General features: G+C 39.9%; 1 protein-coding gene across 1 annotated transcript in view; it reads right to left on the bottom strand.

The window, feature by feature from the left end:
* Positions 1-20,492, bottom strand: part of MYT1L (myelin transcription factor 1 like) — a 639,239-nt gene that overhangs the window by 14,762 nt on the left and 603,985 nt on the right. The window contains 5 exon segments of the mRNA XM_040348666.1: positions 5,998-6,141; positions 9,155-9,214; positions 10,339-10,442; positions 13,538-13,629; positions 14,269-14,490. Coding sequence (XP_040204600.1) covers positions 5,998-6,141; positions 9,155-9,214; positions 10,339-10,442; positions 13,538-13,629; positions 14,269-14,490 — 622 coding nt within the window.

The raw sequence follows: 20,492 nt of genomic DNA, 5'->3' as shown, positions 1-20,492 counted from the left end.
GGATATGGGGTACATCGTACCCCTATCCATTCACCTGTAGGCAAAAAGTAAGTTAGTAAACACACAACACCAGGCTTTTTAAAATAATTTATTATTCTGCTCCGGATGCCCCCCCTGTTTTCGTTATTAGCTCAATTACCAGGGGGGGCTTCTTCTTCCACTCTCCGGGGGTCTTCTTCCACTCTCCGGGGGTCTTCTCCGCTCTCCGGGGGGGGTTTCTTCTTCCGCTCTCCGGGGGGGGCTTCTCCGGACTCCGGGGGGCTTCTTCCATCTTCTCCCCTCTTCCGCTGTTGACTCGGCGAACCCCGGTTCTTCTGCAGCTCTCCGGTGCCTTCTTCTTCACCGTCCCATCATGCTCCGGCAGGTACCCACGTGGTGGGTGCCTACCCACGTGCACCCACCACGTGGGTACCTACCGGAGCATGATGGGACGGTGATGCCTATATAAATGTGATGCAAGGCGCGCTTCCATCATTACAGCGACAACAGGCGACGAGTCAACATCGGAAGAACAGAAGACAAGACCCTGACGTCACAGAAGACCGCGCCGGCTGCCTGTTTGAAATCGAGCTAACACACAGGCCCCGTACACACGACCAGTTTCCTCGGCAGAATTCAGCTTCCGACCGAGTTTCTGGCTGAATTCTGCCGAGGAAACTGGTCGTGTGTACACTTTCGGCCGAGGAAGCCGACGAGGAGCTCGGCGAGGAAATAGAGAACATGTTCTCTATTTCCTCGTTGTTCTATGGGAGCTCTCGTCCCGCCGAGGTCCTCGTCGGCTTCAGGGCTGAACTGGCCGAGGAACTCGATGTGTTTGGCACGTCGAGTTCCTCGGCCGTGTGTACGAGGCCAAACATAGCAGGCAGCCAGCGCTGAAGAAGAAGGCACCGGAGAGCTGCAGAAGAACCGGGGTTCGCCGAGTCAACAGCGGAAGAGGGGAGAAGATGGAAGAAGCCCCCCGGAGTCCGGAGAAGCCCCCCCCGGAGAGCGGAAGAAGAAACCCCCCCCCCGGAGAGCGGAGAAGACCCCCGGAGAGTGGAAGAAGACCCCCGGAGAGTGGAAGAAGAAGCCCCCCCTGGTAATTGAGCTAATAACGAAGACAGGGGGGGCATCCGGAGCAGAATAATAAATTATTTTAAAAAGCCTGGTGTTGTGTGTTTACTAACTTACTTTTTTGCCTCCAGGTGAATGGATAGGGGTACGATGTACCCCATATCCATTCACTTAGGGTGGGGGGCCGGTATCTGGGGGCCCCCTTATTAAAGGGGACTCCCAGATTCCGATAAGCCCCCGCCCGCAGACCCCGACAACCAATGGAAAGGGTTGTCGGGAAGAGGTCCTGTCCTCATCGACATGGGGACAGGGTGCTCTGGGGTGGGGGGGCCCGCAGTGCGCCCCCCTGCCCCAGAGCACCCAACCCCCCCATGTTGAGGGCATGCGGCCTGGCACGGCTCAGGAGGGGGGGGGACGCTCGCTCGTCCCCACTCCCATTCCTGAGCGGCCGGGTAGCGTGCTTTGGATACGGGTCTGGTATGGATTGTAGGGGGCTCCCCCTACGTCAATTTTTCGGCGTGAGGGGGTCTCCTTACAACCCATACCAGACCTAAGGGCCTGGTATGCTCCTGGGGGGGGAACCCATGCCGTTTTTTTCTTTGAAAATTGGCATGGAGTTCTCCCTCTCAGGAATGCATGCTGAGCGACGCTGTCATTTTTTTTTATAATCATTTGTTTTCCCGGCGCGTCTTTTTTTTTCACCCGTCGCAACTTTAGTGTCCCGTCGAAATTCTCAAAGCCGCCCGGCGTTAATTACGTTCGCGCGCTGCACGTCGGGAAAATGACGTCACACGCATGCGCAGTACGGCCGGCGCGGGAGCGCGCCTCATTTAAATTTTAAACGCCCCCAGGAGAGGAGGACCGCCTTACGACGGCGGCACTTAAGTTACACGGCCTGAAATTTCTACCTAAGTGCTTTGACGATCGGGCACTTAGGTAGAAATTTTAAGTCAGTGTAACTTAACTGCTGAAATTTAAGTTACGCAGACTTTTTGAGAATTTGGCCCATTGTTCTTACTTCTACACCCAGATGCGCCTCTTCCCTTGTTTTCTTCAGACAAGTTGATATATTAAAGTGTAGTCTACACTTGCAGTTGGGGGGCAAAAAAACAAGAGGTTGAGCTGCTTGGTAAGGCCCCGTATACACGGTCGGACAAAACCGATAAGAATGGACCAAGGTTAAGTTTCATCGGTCCAATCTGGCGGTGTGTATAGCCTATCGGTCTGTTTTCCTTCGGTCCAAAATTTTAAAACATGCTTCAAAACCCAACCGATGGACAGCTGCCCGATCGGTCCAAACCGATGGTTAGTACAGAAAAGCATTGGTTAAAAACCCGTGCATGCTCAGAATCAAGTCGACACATGCTTGGAAGCATTGAAATTCGTTTTATTCAGCACATCGTGTGTTTGACGTCACCGCGTTCTGACCCGATCGGTTTTTGGAACGATGGTATGTACACACATCAGGCCACTTCAGCGGTGAACCGATGAAAACGGTCCGTCGGACTATTCTCATCGGTTTTGTCCGACCGTTTGTACGGGGCCTAACTCTTCGTCAACTTCCCTCCCTAAGCTGCAAAGGCAGCTGCATTGGAGTATACACATCCTTGCCATTGTGTTAGGCAGGGCAGTACTGTAGACTCCCTATGAATGCTCATTCCCCCAAACTGACATACCTAAAATGGGTGTTTTTGTTTGTTTATTTATTTATCTATTTTAGTGGTGGTCAATAAAGGGACCATTTGAATAGTTTTGAAATGGGGTTTTAGTTGCTTGTAGTTTGAGAGATGGAGCATTTATGCATTTTGACAGTTTGCGAGTTTTGTTTACTGGGGACAGTACAGTAACTGAGCCATTTGTAGTTGTAGGCTGTGTATTACATATACAAGTGGAAAGCTTTAAAAGTAAAATCTCAGAAATTATACTTTTTCTTTCCATTGCTGTATTTTTATTATCATATCACACTTCTGACAAAAAATAAAATACAATATTTTACAGACAATTACGGATAGACTGAAGCCTCGTACACACGGCCGAGGAACTCGACGTGCCAAACACATCGAGTTCCTCGGCCAGTTCAGCACTGAAGCCGCCGAGGAGCTCGGCGGGACGAGAGCTCCCATAGAACAACGAGGAAATAGAGAACATGTTCTCTATTTCCTCGTCGAGCTCCTCGTCGGCTTCCTCGGCTGAAAGTGTACACACGACCAGTTTCCTCGGCAGAATTCAGCCAGAAACTCGGTCGGAAGCTGAATTCTGCCGAGGAAACTGGTCGTGTGTACGGGGCCTGAGATGATGAGGTGACTCTGCTCTCAGGAGCTCACAACCTAAACAAGACATTGAACATGAAATGCGTGTTTTTGAGAAATCAAAACAACCATACACCTCCAGATTCTAAGTGCCAGTGAGGAGTAAATTAGGGTTTAGGTGAAGGGAAGGTGAACCAGGTAGCTTCACATTAACAGCACTAAGGGTTGTACCAGTCTCTGAAGAAAGGAGAAAGGACGGATTGATTGACAAGTGCAGCAACAAGGATGGATGCAGCAAACAAGCATTATCATGATTTCCAAAGTAGAGGTTCAGCCCTAGAGAAATCCTGAAGATGTGCATGGGATGAGAAAATGAAGAGAGAGAAGAGTGGCAGACCACAGATGTAGTTCATGGTGAGTATCTGAAGGGACACTATATATAAAATACAAGTGAGTTTACATAAGTTATAATAGTATTCCTGAAAAACATGTGAATGTTTCAACAGATTATCAGAAACTGATATACAGATTCTTCAGCGTATGCTTTGAATTTCAAAAGCTCAAACCCAACTTTTTATGTCCACTCCATTTCATTATACTCACCTGTGCATGTTACATTCAGTCCAGCAGCACTTTCTATACATGGGCACATGCACCACTAGCTCTATACTGGTCTGTTAATGGAAACCTATAGTGAGGAACTGAGGATGCTGCCATTGCCTAGCCTACCACTCCTTTTGAATGTTCCAGTACCCTGAGCATCATAATAGATGGAAAGTTGAAAAAATGACTGAAGGTCCACTTTAAGCAACTAGCATATTCAGAAGGCAAGCTTTGGCAGCTTCAATATTTCTCTAAGTACACTTTCCTTTAAGGAATCATTATTATTTTACTCTGGAAGGTAAAATCAGGAACAGCCAAATAAGAGGAAAACTAAGAAGTGTTTATGGTGGCACCTCCAGTGGATGTCGTCTACACAGCCCTTATACTTGTTGTTGAATATTAACTAGCACAGTGATGTTTGTTTTTTCCCAGATCTACCTTGTCAGCAATAATGTGGACAGAGGATGTTATAACCCCCCCCCCAATATTATTACTATTAGATTCAGTCAACATAGTTAATTTTGGATGGGATTAAAAAAGTTTATTAAAGGGTCAGAGCACAAAGTAAAACATCAGTTTTTGACACATATCGAAGAATCATATTACCTGACTATATTAATGAATAAATATGGTGGATATCAGTGCTTGAGTTTGCACACTGCTATGGCCATTGAGAAGGGAGTCTTTTATAGCTGTAGGCATATTTTATATTTATATAGTAAGTAGAATGTAGAATGAGGTACTGAAACCCAAAACTTCCAGGTGAATCGGGAAGGGGAATCAGGAATTATGCCAACAATTGGAGTATCAAAATTTAAAACCATACAATCAACCATTTTAAAACCCACCACTCAATATTACTTTACAATATAATTTTATAAAGGGTGGACTGACCCTTCATAGAAAACCTGCCCTAGAGCAAGCATGCAGATGGTGTAGTTCAAATTCCTGTCCTGAATGCTTCTTTCAGGTCAGTGACTAATTAAGCAATAAAGTCATCAGATGATGATGATCATAAAGCTTCCACCTTTTCAAAATAAGTCGACAATGGCAACTCCAACATTTCTATCCTTAGAGGTTCACTTTAAAGATAGACATGAATAGTGTGTAATTCTAGCCAACTGTGAGAGATGAATTCAGTTTCCCAGGACATTTCGACTTGATCTGTATCACTGCAGGATTCACAGACTGACTGATGTACCACGGGCTCATCTGAACTTTACACGGGATTGTTAGCAAATTAGTTAGGTCTGTGATACTTTTAGAGTACAGTATTCAAAAGAAAATGAAGTAGTATTCAACTGACAAACTACTCATCCTGCAAGTGCAAGGTGGGTGAATATAGCTCAATAGAAATTAACACAAGCTTAGGCATCTTGATTGCACGTCTTAGAACAAAATATGTGAAAACTTATTAAGAATAGGTGGAGGTTAATAAAGAAGCATAGGCTGTCATATATGGAAGTATGAGCTCCAACAAACTCAAAGCTCTCTAAACATGGCCCAATCTAACACAAAACCTGAATGGAGTCTCATGTTACCTCTTGTGTACAGGTCCATTATTGGTCTTCCAAACTCCCCTTTTTCCAGTGCTGTGCCATAGAATCGTACTACTATCACCATGACACATTAAAACCCTAAAAAGATTCAACTTCTCAGATTAACTGTCAGACATTTGTACGCTTTTTTTTTTGCAAAAACTCTGCTTACAAAGTTTTTTTTTACTAAATACACTGATCCCCTCATTTTAGAATTTAAGCCTGGTTGTGTGATTGCTGCATAAATTGGTAAAGACGATCATCAATCGACTACACCTTCACCTTCCATCACCACCACTATCTTCTATTGAGTCATAGCTGATAATATAGTTCTGCTGTGGGGGTCATTTACGTACCATAAGCTAACACTGATTATTTTTTAAATAGCATTATTTGTTTCTTTAAATTAGGTCACATTAGCTGTTAAAAGAAATGTCTCAATGCAGTGATAATGCTGAGTAAATCAAATTCTGGAGGGGTCTCTGGAATACTAGAAACATTCCAGAGCAGTAAATTATGAATGTAAGTATACACATATATGATAATTCACTTACCATATGGGGCAGCTGGATGTTAGCTAGACTGTGAATAAGAGACTGACTAAGATTGGCCAGTTCATGAAGAAGAGACTCATTTTGCTGCTCAATGACTTTATTCTCGTCTTCTATTGACTTCAGGTTACTCTCCATTGTTGTAATCTAAAAAGCACAACCAGGCACAAAACACAACATAGACCATTACAAACCATTAGCATCAGGTGTAACTTTACCAAGACAGCTATTAGTGCGAAGTCTACCTAATGGAGTTAATTCTATGATTAGAAAAAATGTGTGTTATGGCTCAATCTTACTATTTACATGACCATTTAAATATTAAATATTTAGCTACAATCATGTGTCGGATTTTTAAATTTCAATTGTTTCTAACCATTTCTATATTGACATTCTTCATCTGACTACAGTTTGTGTTTTAAAATTACCCAAATAGTTCATAGTGTTTAATTTTTACCTTTTTATATTCTATGTTATAAATGTATTAAACGTACCGGCTTTAACATCCAGGGTGACTAAAATATATTGCAAAAGCATGCTTGGGGTTCATTCGCAGACAGCCTGACTCACTTGTTATTAGAAATGTTAGAGCAAAGAAAATGGAGGCATTGTTCACAGCAGCCTATTAAATTGCACATGTCATTTTTCAAGTTATTTTTTCTCCTTTCTGCTGGTCATAAAGCTGAGCTCTGTAAGATTACTGTATATGTTCTGGCAAATGTCACGCTTACATTATAAAAATGCTAACTTTCATTTTTTACATATTTTTTTTTCAAGCACAATAAAAATAACTTGTATTAGATTGTCCTGAGAAATTTGACTTAAGCCCTGTACACACGATCAGTCCATCCAATGAAAACGGACTGAAGGACCGTTTCATCGGTTAACCAATGAAGCTGACTCATGGTCTGATGTGCCTACACACCATCAGTTAAAACAACGATCGAGTCCAACGCGGTGACGTAAAACACAATGACGTGCTGAGAAAAATGAAGTTCAATGCTTCCAAGCATGCGTCAACTTTATTCTGAGCATGCGCTGTCTTTTAACCGATGCTTTTGCATACTAACCGTCGGTTTTGACCGATCGGTTAGGCGTCCATAGGTTGAATTTTAAAGCAAGTTCTAATTTTTTAGACCGAAGGATAACGGACCGATGGGGCCCACACACCATTGGTTTGGACCGATGAAACGGACCTTCAGTCCATTTCCATCGGTTTTGACTGACTGTGTGTACAAGGCCCAAGGTTATCTATACTAGTACAAATCAAATTGGGTCTAAATAAAAATTAAGAAAATACGTTTTAACAAAACACTTGTTGATTTTATGTGAGTGCTGCATAATTGTGCCATGTGTCTTTATGACTGCACTGGCCTCTTGTTGGGTATCCTAGTTTATCCAGACACTGGTTCTATCACCTCCTTTTTTCTTCGTTATTAATGTATATTTATATCAACCATATTCTGTCATACTTATGCCTTAAAGTAGAACTATAGGTACAACTTTTCATTTTGGAGTTACAACCTTTGTAATGTTTATTTTTGCAATCAGGAGATTTCCTTTCACTTCCAGTCCAATAGCCAAACATAAAGTGAGAGGAAATCCCTGCAAATTTCATAGGGACCCCCAGGTCACCAGAACTAATGCCCCCATTGGAAACATTTCTTTCTATTGCTTTTTTTTGGGGGACAACCCAAAATTTTGAATTTTCTTTTGCTTTCACTTTCAATGATAATGGTAAAGAGGTCAAATAGAGAGGGGGGAATCTCCACACAGACAGTAATAAAAATTGACAGATGTCCTAATTCTTCTCCCCTCTATCCAAAACTAAAAAAAGTTTTGCCTTTAGGTATACTTTAACCTGTCAGGTGGTGTAGTAGGCTGAGGAGGTCGTCATGTCTATGGGTGAAGCAGGAGTCAGGTGTTTTTTAATCACAAATGGCTAAATTAGCTTTTAATTGCTTAGAGTACAAAAATGTCTGCCTTTACTATTAAAGGTGCCTGGAATACCTTTATTCTTTGAGTCTGGATGTTGTATACTGTATCTTCATGTCATCAGATTGTTGTATTATAGAGTTTATTTGAGCTAGGTAACCTGCTGCAATTTTATCTACTGAGTTTAGTTATAAACATGCCCCAAATGTGTGCAGATGTACCTATTTAGTAAAGAACAGCTAATCAGAGCTTTGTTTAATATTCTAAGATTTGTGAATGATGAGTTCTTATTGACTGATAAAAGGCACTGCTCTATGCATATTACTTTCTGCCTAATCCATCAATTAAGCCCAATGATATTATTTAAATGGGTTTTTAACAAATTTGTCTATACATGCAATTGGACAAACCTGTCAACTGAGTTGTACAGAGGCACACATTTGAGTGTTAGGATAACAGTGGATGTGGATGTATAGAAACTCCCCACATATATGTGATCAGCTATCGATCAAGTCTGCAGTGTATCTACTATCTCCTAAAGACGTGCTCTATACACACTAAAGGGTTGATTTACTAAAGGAATAGAGCATATTCACTTTATTTCACTTTGCAAAGTGCATTTTCATTATTTTAGTATTAGAGGTCAAAGTGACAATTCACAATGCAAAGACTACCCAATTGTGCAAGAAATTTTAAATAAATAACACTAATAATAAATAAATAATAATAATTGCTTGCACAATTTTATGATTGAAGTCAGCACAACTTCGCTCTCAATTACTAAGCTAAATTAATTATTTTTTTTTGCAATACATATAAATTACACTCCTTTAGTAATCCAAGGTGAATGATTCAAATGATTGCCCAATATTCAGCATCTTAATTTTATTATATTAATACTGTCATATATTCCAAGAAATATAGCTGTAATTATTATATTGTTGTGCACCTCAGTCGAAAAATACTGTGCTGTGATTGTTAACCACTGGCAGGCTGTAGTGCCCTTCCTTCTTTATGTACACCCAAAACTGATAACAGTTTTAAAACCTAAAATCTACTCTGCAAAGTGAAGTTTCAAAGCTCTGTTTATAATGTAAGCTGTGTTCTGCTAATTGATAAAAAAAATAAAAAATATCTACTTATGGACAACTTTTATTCTTCAAAGGCTGAATTTCGTGTAAGTTACATGGAAAAACCACAAAACCTCCCCTCCCGTGTAACTTACATGAAATTGGTATTCATCAACACAGGGATCTTGGCAAGCAACAGGACGCTCGTCCAGTACCTAGTGGGAGGGAGCAGAAGCTGAAAAGGGGGCAGAGAATGAAGCAAAAGAGGTGGAACTGTACGTGAACGTCCAATAGGGATTAATCTTGGAAACCAAATAGAAATGTTTATATATATATATATATAGATATATATATCTATATATATATAAATGTTAGACTAGCCATCAGACTAGGCTAACAGACTCACTAGATAAGGATTGTGTAATGCTTGAGAGAGATAGACTTTTTTTTTCTAATTCATCATGTGTGCAGTTAAGTTCCACCTCTTTATATGATTAAATCATAATCACTAAATTTTATTACACAAGCAAAACTGTCATTCTACATTTATCGTCAATAATCCAAAGTCTATAGACAATATTATTCAATATATATATATATATATTTTTATTTAACTGAACTCATTTTTTTCTTGTGCCAAATTGCAGTTGTTGTGAGTTCAAATTAAATAACTTTTTTTTTGTTAATCAGTGCCACACGCTTGAATGCAACACTTAACATTAAGAAGGTTCTCATCCTCACCCTTACCCTCAATGTAATTTTATTTTTCCCCCAATCTGTCTTTGTCTACCTTTGATGTTTCGGTTGATGAATACCATGCAGCCAGCATGAACATGTGGCCACAGAAAACGGTATTTACAAAAGTACAGATGCACTCACGTATATGTCACATAGAGATGTAATCCGGACAATTCATGCACATGCACGTCACAAAGAAACAGTGCAGGCTTTAAGAAAGAAAAATGTTAAATGACAAATGATAATCGAGTTTTAGCATCACAATGTTTACATGGCGTATGCTATTGTGTTGATCACCTGGCCTACCCATGTTATGTTAACCACAAGTGAACTTCGACCCTTGGTAGCAAAGGTGAACTTCACTTCAAGAAAATGAACTTTGCATGCATGAAGTATGGGTGAGTATGAGAATAAAAGCTTTACTGTCTTATTTTAGTATTTTTATTATTATTTTTTAAGATTAATAAGTTAGTGGCATCTCATATAGGAAATTCATACATAGCAGAGCTGTTAGCTTTCTTGGCAGTGCTAGTTGTAATAATATTCTATTTAAAATTAGCTAAATAAGACATTTGCAATACTGTTTATAGAAAACTGTTACCTGAGTTCTCAGCTTAATCATATCAGATTCCATCTGGGAGTTGGATTCATTTAGTTCTTTTATTTCTTCATCCAATTGTTTGATCTCTTCATCATTTTCTATACCTGGAGGATAAAAAGAAAAGAGTCTAATCGACTTAGAACATTTCCCCTATTGCCATAACCATGAAAATTAACATTAGGACTGAATAAAAAATGTTAGCATTTAGAGAGAAGGAAGGTCTAAACAAAACTATTTCTGCAGTTTCTAATAGCAGATTTGTTAACCACTTAAGACCCGGACCATTATGCAGGTAAAAGACCTGGCCCCTTTTAGCGATTCGGCACTGTGTCACTTTAACTGACAATTTCGCGGTCGTGCGATGTGGCTCCCAAACAAAATTGGCGTCCTTTTTTCCCCACAAATAGAGCTCTCTTTTGGTGGTATTTGATCACCTCTGCGGTTTTAATTTTTTGCGCTATAAACAAAAATAAAGCGCCAATTTTGAAAAAAATTCAATATTTTTTACTTTTTGATAGAATAAATATCCTCAAAAAATATATAATTTTTATTTTTCCTCAGTTTAGGCCGATACGTATTCTTCTACCTATTTTTGGTAAAAATGTATAGCGTTTACAAAATAGGGGATAGTTTTATATATCCCCTATTTTGAGCAACTATTGATGCCTCTTTGTGATTTATTGTAACTGGCTGAAACAAGGTTTGACATAGGGAAGAAAGGTTATAACCCCTGTTGGACTTTAATGGTTATCGTGTTTCTGTTAAAGAGGTTTTCCTCCACTTCTTTCTACAATAACAATGGAAGTAAGGAAAAATCAACAACAGGGACACAGATAGCATACAGTGAACATGATGTAGAGCTACTCACTTTCAGGTCATTATAGGGGACAAGGTAGCACCCTTTACATCTCTTTACATCTCAAGAAAAAGAGATTTAACCTTCACATAAGGAAAGGCTTATTTACAGTAAGAGATGTGAAAATGTGAAATAGGCTTCCTCAAGAACTAGTTCTGATTAGCTTAGTAGATTGTTTTAAAAAAGAGCTGGATACATTCCTAAATGCACAAAATATATCAGATTGCCTCAGGATTTTTCCCCACTGGAGCTACCGTAATTGGATTATGGTTTATTGTGGGGGGGGGGGGGGGTTGCCTTTCTCTGGATCAACTGTGGGTATATTGATTTTTTCTATTTGTGTGTTTGTGTGAGTGTTTTTTTTTTATTGTTTAAACTAGATGGGCTAGTGCCTTTTCCAACACTTTTTTTAAACTCTAATAAATATATAAAAAAGTGTGGAAACTTTTTGAAGACCCCTCGTGTATTTGATCCTTACATTTTCTTGTAGATTCAAGGTGAAGAATTTTAAGGATTAAAACAGTATGGTACAAAACAAAACCAATAACAATAAAAAAAAATGCTGTCATAAAATTTCACGATGTCTGAGTGCAGAGGTGAATGTATTGTATTGTTTTTTACTTTTATACTTATTACTACCTAATGCCTATAAGCTTTTTCATCTTCCTTGCTAAAAATAGTTATGTTCTCTCTTTAATACAGCTGTTCTCTCTTTAACCACTTAAGACCTGGACCATTATGCAGCTAAAGGACCTTTCCCCTTTTTGCAATTCGGCACTGCCTCGCTTTAACTGACGATTGCAAGGTCGTGCAACGTGGCTCCCAAACAAAATTGCCATTCTTTTTTTCCCCACAAATAGAGCTTTCTTTTGGTGGTATTTTATCACCTCTGCGGTTTTTATTTTTTGTGCTATAAACAAAAATAGAGCGACAAATGCCAAATTTTTTACTTTTTGCTATAATAAATATCCCCAAAAAAGATTTTAAAAAACGTTTTTTTCCCCTCAGTTTAGGCCGGTACGTATTCTTCTACCTATTTTTGGTAAAAAAAAAATCGCAATAAGCGTTTAACGATTGGTTTGCGCAAAATTTATAGCGTTTACAAAATAGGGGATAGTTTTATGGCATTTTTTTTTATATTTTTTTTTTACTACTAATGGCGGCGATCAGCGATTTTTTTCATGACATTATGGCGGACACATCGGACAATTTTAACACATTTTTGGGACCATTGTCATTTTCACAGCAAAAAGTGCTATACAAATGCACTGTTTACTGTAAAAATTACAATAGCAGTTTAGGAGTTAACCACTAGGGGGCGCTGTAGGGGTTATGTATGACCTCATATGTGTTTCTAACTGTAGGGGGCAGGGCTGGACTTGTGATGTCATAGATCGTCTTTCCCTATATCAGGGAACAGACGATCAGTGACACTGCCACTGTGAAGAACGGGGAAGGTGTGTTTACACACACCTCTCCCCGTTCTTCAGCTTCTGTGACCGATCGTGGGACACCGGTGGTGATCGGTTCCACAGGTCCCGTGGCTGCGGTCACGGAGCTACGGACCGTGTCGCGGGCGTGCGCCCGCAGCACGCGCAACACACGGCTGGGCACTTAAAGGGGACATACCCTTACGTGATTGTGCCCAGCCATGCCATTCTGCCGACGTATATATCGGCGTTGGGCGGTCCTTAAGTGGTTAATACTTCAGTATTATTCAGTAGTTGCTTGGAAAAAAATATTTTATTTAAAAAAAAAAAAGGAAGTAAAAACAACACATTCGCTTTGTTAAAAAATCAGACAGGAACATGCATTGTGCACTAAAAAAACATACAAAAACACATTCTCCTGTCTACATCATAGCCCACACTACCCAGAAAGTTAAACATTTAAAGGAGAAGTACAGCTAAAGCTTGTTTAACTGTACTCCTCTTATGGATCACAGGAATGCAGCAATGCAGTTCGTATTGCACTTCTGTAACATCTCTGGACTGGTGCAGGCTCGGGCAAGATCACAACAATAGAGTCGGAATCCTCCCACATGCCTGGACCGGCACTCAGCTTAGCCTCTTAGTGAGTTGCTGAGAGCCTGAGCCGGCCACTCCCACCACACCACAGCCCAGCACTCCAGTGACTATCACCAGCTCTCTGGTCACAGAGTCCTGAGAACAGAGTGATCTGCGATGTTAGATTGCTTGGTTCTCGGTGTTTAGAGTCAGCAAGGGGCCGATGCTGCATCCACCCAGGTAAGTATGATTGTGAAAAAAAAAATGTAAATACAGTGGAGAATACATTGATTATGAGACACTAGCTTTTTGACATTATCTTAACAATAGAAATTACCATTGGTTGCTCTTTGCTTTATAGTCATCATTTCTTCCCCTGATAATCTGGCCTTCTTCATTGCTGATGTGGCTCTTGGACATCCCGATAAACTAAAATAAAATTTTAAAGATCTTAATTTTTTTTTTCATTAAAAATATTTCATATTTTAGATGTATTTCATATTTTATAAATATATATAATTTCTGTGGTACATTTCTAATATACAAGGGTTCTTCAAAAAGTTTTTGTGCTTTTTTTAACTCTATTAAATATAAAAAAGTGTGAAAACTTTTTGAAGACTCCTAGTATATTTGATCCCTACATTTTCTTGTAGATTCAAGGTGAAGAATTTGAAGGCTTAAATCAGATTTTACGTAAAAACTATTTTGTTTGGAAGAGGAAACATAATAAATGAGTCTGTAAGATTTTTTTTATACAAATGCAGTACCTTATTTTTAAATCCACCATAACAAATACATCATTTTTTAATGTTGATTATATTTGTAGTTGATATTTGGGGACTGGAAATATCAATTCTCATGCAGGGAACCAAACTGGATAAAGGCAAAATGGATGACATTTATATTTAGCATTAGTATCTAGAATCTAACACTTCTTATAGATCATCCTTTTTTAGCAAATGCATAGATAGGAGCACTCAATGTCTGAGTATTTTACCAATAACAAATTGATGTCACAACACAAGGCTGTGTACTCTAGAGCTGGTTTCCATGAAACAAGCAACTTACCTCCGATGTGTAAGAAAACTCCCACTAATGTGTCCCGGAACCATCACATCCAGAGTTGGACAGGACATTCCTTCAGTTTTTCCAGATTTCCAAGAGAACTGTGAGCCATTCATATAGCCATCTTTCTGCCTCTTGGCCGCTAGTGGACATCCAGATGCACTGCGATGTGATGCATATTTCCCCGTCACATGACCTTGCCCATCACAGCCAGGAACTGGGCATCTAGTTATCACAATAGATAAATTCATTTTCTAATTTTCTTTCATTGACATATACTTTTTCATACTTTCAGGCAAGCTCCAAGTTTGGAAAGGATTAGGATTAGATATAAGAGTCTAAAATCCCCAGAATTCTTGGCTAATTGTAATACACCTCCACAATAGCTGTAGCTATCTTTGGGGGTTAGTGATCTTCCCTTTGAAGGGAAAGTGATTAAATGATTACATTTCTATTCATTCTTTCTAAATTCCTTTTTTTTTTATTGTAATTTTTATTAGTTTAAAGATAAAGACAAACAGAAATGGTACATCAGGTACATAATAAAATGTACACCAAGTAAACAGTAACAGGCCCCGTACACACGGCCGAGGAACTCGACGTGCCAAACACATCGAGTTCCTCGGCCAAGTTCAGTCCTGGAGCCGCCGAGGAACTCGGCGGGGCCGAGTTCTCCCCATAGAACAACGAGGAAATAGAGAACATGTTCTCTATTTCCTCGCCGAGGTCCTCGTCGGCTTCCTCGGCCGAAAGTGTACACACAGCCGGGTTTCTCGGCAGAATTCAGCCAGAAACTCGGTCGGAAGCTGAATTCTGCAGAGAAAAACTGGTCGTGTGTACGGGGCCACAGAGTATAAAAAAACAATCATAGCTCAGAAACATTGATCAGTAAAACTGTAACAAACTTTTCAAGTTATACTATGCACAGCCAACATTAACAATTCACAAAGGGCAAAATAATAATTACAGGGTGTAAAAATATGTGGATGTCAGCCCACAATGAAGGGAACTACAATATAGCTACATAGAAGAAAAAATCATATTCAGTTTTTTAAGTATATTTAGTTTTGTATGGTCCCCCATACTGTATATCGATTGGTCCAGGGCTCCAAATGTTATTAAACTGAGAGACCATATCATGAACCGTGGCTGTAAGAAATTCCATCCTCCTAACATCTGTTACAAGTTGTAGAGATTGTAAGAGATGTTTGTAGAGATGTGGTGCTTCCCACCACATGCTTTTTTCATTCATATTACTCTCTACAAGGCGATGGCGGGGGGGGGAGGGGGGGCAGAATGGTAAATTAACTGATTGCCTCCTTGTGCCACTTTTTTCTCTCCCACTCCACTATGCCATATAGAGAATTTAGGTAATTGGTCTGTTTGGATTAAAAAATACATTTATTGATGTGTTAGAGATTACAGAGATGCAAATTTGTGTATTTTATATCAGCCTAGAGCAGTGGTTCTCAACTCCTGTCCTCAGGATCCACTCACAGGCCAGGTTTGCAAGATAACTGAAATACATCACATGTGATATCATTTGTTGGTCAGTGATTGCAGTATTCTAGTGTGCATCTCCCCAAGGTAATACCTAAAATCTGGCCTGCTAGTGGGTCCTGAGGACATGGAGTAAGAACCACTGGCCTAGAGCCTCAGCTTTAAAGTAGAACGAACAACATTTTTGATAGAGTAAGGAAAGGTTATAACCCTGTCAGTTTTTTTTTCCTGCCATCTCCCATTGTGGTGATTTCGTTTCACTTCCTGCCCCATAGCAAAAGAGGTAGAGAATAGAAGTCACTCCTAAGCTATGAATCCCTGGTGGTCACCAAGGTCAGCAGAACTAGTGTCCCCATTGGAAGATTATCCTGCTATTCCTATTCTAGGAACAAACCCAAATTCAGGATTTTCTTTTACTTTCACTTTTGGTGATAATGGTAAAACAATACAAAAAAGAGGATGAATCTCCCCTAATGACGATACAGACAGCAAAAAAAGAAATAAAAAAAATGGAAATTGAGATCTAAAGCTCCCAGCGCCTATATGTGATAGACGGCTCAAATCAAGTAAATAAATAAATTCATAAATAAATCAGCAATAATCAGTGTGAGATGTGACCACAGCTTCTGCTTCAACGTGCTACTGCAAAACTGCTAGCGAAAAAAAAAGAAAGAAACAGGTGTACTAATTCTTCAAGACTATCAAAAAGTAAAAATACATTTTGCCTTTAGTTATACAGTACTTTAAGAAAAAGATCTCTTCTTGGATAACATTGAAATTAGTAAATTCTCCTAATTACTTTACAGCAGCTCATTTTGAATTATATTCTGAAAAAGTTTTGCTCTAGTATCATATATCTGTCAGGTGATATTAAGATAGGTAAGATTTCAAACACATGAAAGGTAGGAGGAACGGTTAGCTGACAATATTAGCAATTATCAAAGACAGCTGGGATCGCAGCATGATGTCTGTTTTCTAGAGGGCTAAAAGCTATTTAAATGCTAGAGAAATGTTCCTAATTGATCTGAAATCATAGATAAAGTTGCCTTTTATTTTAAGAATCAAGCAAGTGCAGAGGTGAAAAATATAAACTGAATGCAGCCATTGGTGAGCTATTAGGTTTTAGGTGACAGAAGTGAAGCACTGCCTACAACAACTAAACGTAGAAAGCTCTTGATGTTGTATATGGAATAACGGCTCAGTCATTAGCACTATAGCACTTAGTTTCAACATCTTCAGTTGCTTCAGGAAACTTTACAGAATTATTGGGGATGGTTTATTAAAGAAGTAAAAAATTGACACTTTCCAAAGTGAATGTTTACTTAAGTTAGTTACTAGGATGACTGCACCAAATATGTGCAAAGCACAATCAATTTTGTTTTAAATTGGCCTTACATGTGATTGGGCATTTAAAGTGAGCACAACTTCACCTTATTTATTAAGCTAAATTAACATGTAAAAATTCTTCACTCCTTTAGTAAATTAATCCCATTGTGTTCTAAAAGGGCCAAGACTGGGCATAAAGCCAGCAGGACCTGCAACAGGCCAAAGCTGATTGGCTATTTTTTTTTAAAGCAGCTGAGGCTGTTCACATTGCAAGGTATATGATAGAAAATATATTGAACCTGTGTTTATTTTAAATATTCCACTGTTATCACATTAGTCAAAAATGATCTAAAGCCAAAGCTTTGATGAGGGGTTAGAACCTATGTTGGCTTTACATTGTTGTCTCTGTATCTTCTAGAGGGATTTACCACTATATTTGTCCTTATAATCAATATCTCTGGTATTTAAAGTGAGGGAGATTTTGAGTTGTTAACAAACCAGTGACAGCTGTCTAAAGATGGAGATTCCTTTATTTTGGAGAGGTTCCCCCTTACTTCCTATTGTGTCTATGGAGCATAAAGTACAAGCATACCCCACTTTAAGTACACAATGGGGTTTTACTAAAGCTGGAAAGCGCAAACTCAGGCTTACTTCTGCATAGAAACCAATGAGCTTCTAACCCCAGCTTGTTCAATTAAGCCTGGTAATAAAACCTGGAAGCTCATTGGTTTTTATGCAGAAGTTAACCTGATTTTGCGCTTTCCAGCTTTAGTAAATAAACCCCATTGTGTACTTAAACGTGGGGTATGCATGTAAATGGTAATTCTTCCCAGTGTCAAAGATTTGGACCATTTTCTACTCTTCCCGAAACGGAAAAAAAAAGGTTTTATACATTAATCGGCGTACATATAACAATGTCCTGCTGTCAAGTGGTCATTCCAAGATCATGACTTCAGTTGCAGCCATGGTCTTGGTAGAGTTTTTTTTACAGCTGGTGTTCCACTGTCTTGTGAAAGTGATCTGGGTGTCTTACAGCTACCTGATCACTTTTACAGTACAGAGAAGGGCCACCCAACCCACCCCCGCTGTCACCCTTGGTGGTGCCCGGACTCTCCTGTTCTTCTGGGGAGCCCAAGATAAACAGCCAGGATCCTTTCACATAAAAGAAATGGAAAAACATTCATTCCCACTCTCCTCTGTGATGAGTGACGCCGGAAGTAACAATGATTTTAGAATTCAATATTATTATTAGGTAATACAGCAACATAGGGTAGTTAGAGCAAAAGTCATAGTCCTAGCCCCAAGAAGGTTTGCATACAGATCACTGACAGCACAGTAAAATAATGGCACATAAAGAGAAAGAAAACATTATGCATGATAACATGGCTAGAAATTTGTGAGATAGTCATACTCGTAATATATTTAGAAATATTATTATTTTATTATAGCAATTTTGCCCAATAAGAGAACCAAGCAAACAGCTTTGTCTGCCCCTTTCCAGAGAAACGTTTCATACAAATCATGTGGTTAAAATAAAAACACCTTGAGAAACAGGTGTCAGGATTTACCGAAGGAGCCAGAGAGAGAAAAGGAAAAAAAGAGTAATGAAGAAAGGAGAGAGAGACAGTAGACCTAGGGTTCCATGAGGCCAAAGAGTGGAGACCCACATTCATTCCTCAAGTTGGATATGTATATACTTGGCCCAGGGGGGCCATGTCTTTTGAAATTGTTTAAAGTGGTTGTAAAGTCAGAAGTTTTTATATCTTAATGCAATCTATAAACAGAAAAAAAAAAATAAGGGTGCAGCAGCCTGCCTAATATTTATTTCAGAGATTTGGCTGGCTGGGGCTCTCCCTCCTGATTGGCTGAGACAGCAGTGGCGCACCATTGGCTCCCACTGCTGTCAGTCAATGTCAGTGAGCCAATGAGGCGAGAGAGGGGGCAGGGACAGGCTGCGGCTCCATGCCAGAATGGACCACACGGAGCTGTGGCTAGGCTCGGGTTCCCCCATAGCAAGCTGCTTGCTGTGGGGGCACTCGGCAGGGGAGAGGGGACATAAGAGCCAAAGAGGGACCTGACACAGGGAGGATCTATACTGCTCTGTGCAAAACCACTGCACAGAGGAGGTGAGTATAACATGTCTGTTATTTTAAAATGAAAGAAAAAACAGAGGGTTTGGTATTCCTTTAGCCTATTAAGCAGTACTCTCACCAGTTTGTCCAGGATCACAGTCCAAGAGATTTTATGACTGGTACGGGTAAAGGAAACAGATGTCTTTATCCAGGCTCCAGCAATCATGCAAGTGGTTGCCTAGGAAAATAAAAGAAGCCAGTCTTTGTGCGCTGCCGGGGGCTACAAGGGATAGCTTCATTCAATAGGGCGTATTGGGGCTGTTGACTTACTACTTTGCCCAATACTCGACGGAGCAAGGAAAATACCCTATTTCAATATACCCTAATCCTGGGACACTCCCAGCAAATATGATACATTGCACCCCATGAGACAATGAAGTTATCACTTCCAAGTTTAGAACTGTCCTTCCCTGGCAGGAAAGCCAGGCCAAACAGCTGATCAAGCCACAATCTGCTTTGGAGGGCAGGGGAGAAATTGGGAGTTTAATAGACCCTTCATGTCTCCATAAAAAGTAGCTGCTACTGCCCATAACTATCCACATTGGGGGATATCCCCCCTTTGTTATCACAATAAAGGTAAAAAAAAAGTTAAACATTGCCCCACCCTCCCCGCACATACATGCAAATGCACACATAGATCCTGAATGCATATGTAAATAGTGATGGTACCACACATATGCCGGTTCTATGTAATTTTCAGCACAAGATTTAGATTTTAACATGTGTTGAAAAATGTAAATTGCCCGGGACAGCAAGTACTGTCGCTGATATAAAAAAAAGTTTTCTAAAAAAGGACACCTGCAAAAGAGGACTGTTCATACTTACCTTTCCAGCTGGCATTGGTTTGGACGATCACTTTTACTAAAATCAACGAACACGGAAAACTCTTTAGGATCCCAAATGCTTCTGGGTATGTTGAATGTGCTGTGCGCTAATATATGTATATGATGCTCATATAGTGTAGTACTTTTGTTAACAGATCATAAAATGCTGCCAGCATACAAACAAACATGGCCAAACAGAACCTACAATGATGGCCGCCGCTCCTACCATGAGTATGTGGCAGCAATGAAATCAGCAGGTAGGCCCTCCCCCATGCGTTTCGTGCACATTCTCAAGGGATCCTCCTATCAATTAACAAAATTACTAAACTATATGGGCATCATTTGGGCTCCCAGGGGTTGTAAAGGTTTTTTTTTTTTTTCCACCTTAATGCATCCTATGCATTAAGTGAAAAAACACCTGGCAATGACGGCCCCCCCTGCCCCC

This window comes from Rana temporaria, chromosome 4 (assembly GCF_905171775.1).
Source record: "Rana temporaria chromosome 4, aRanTem1.1, whole genome shotgun sequence".
NCBI lineage: Eukaryota > Metazoa > Chordata > Amphibia > Anura > Ranidae > Rana > Rana temporaria.
This window is presented reverse-complemented; position numbering and strand designations above follow the sequence as displayed.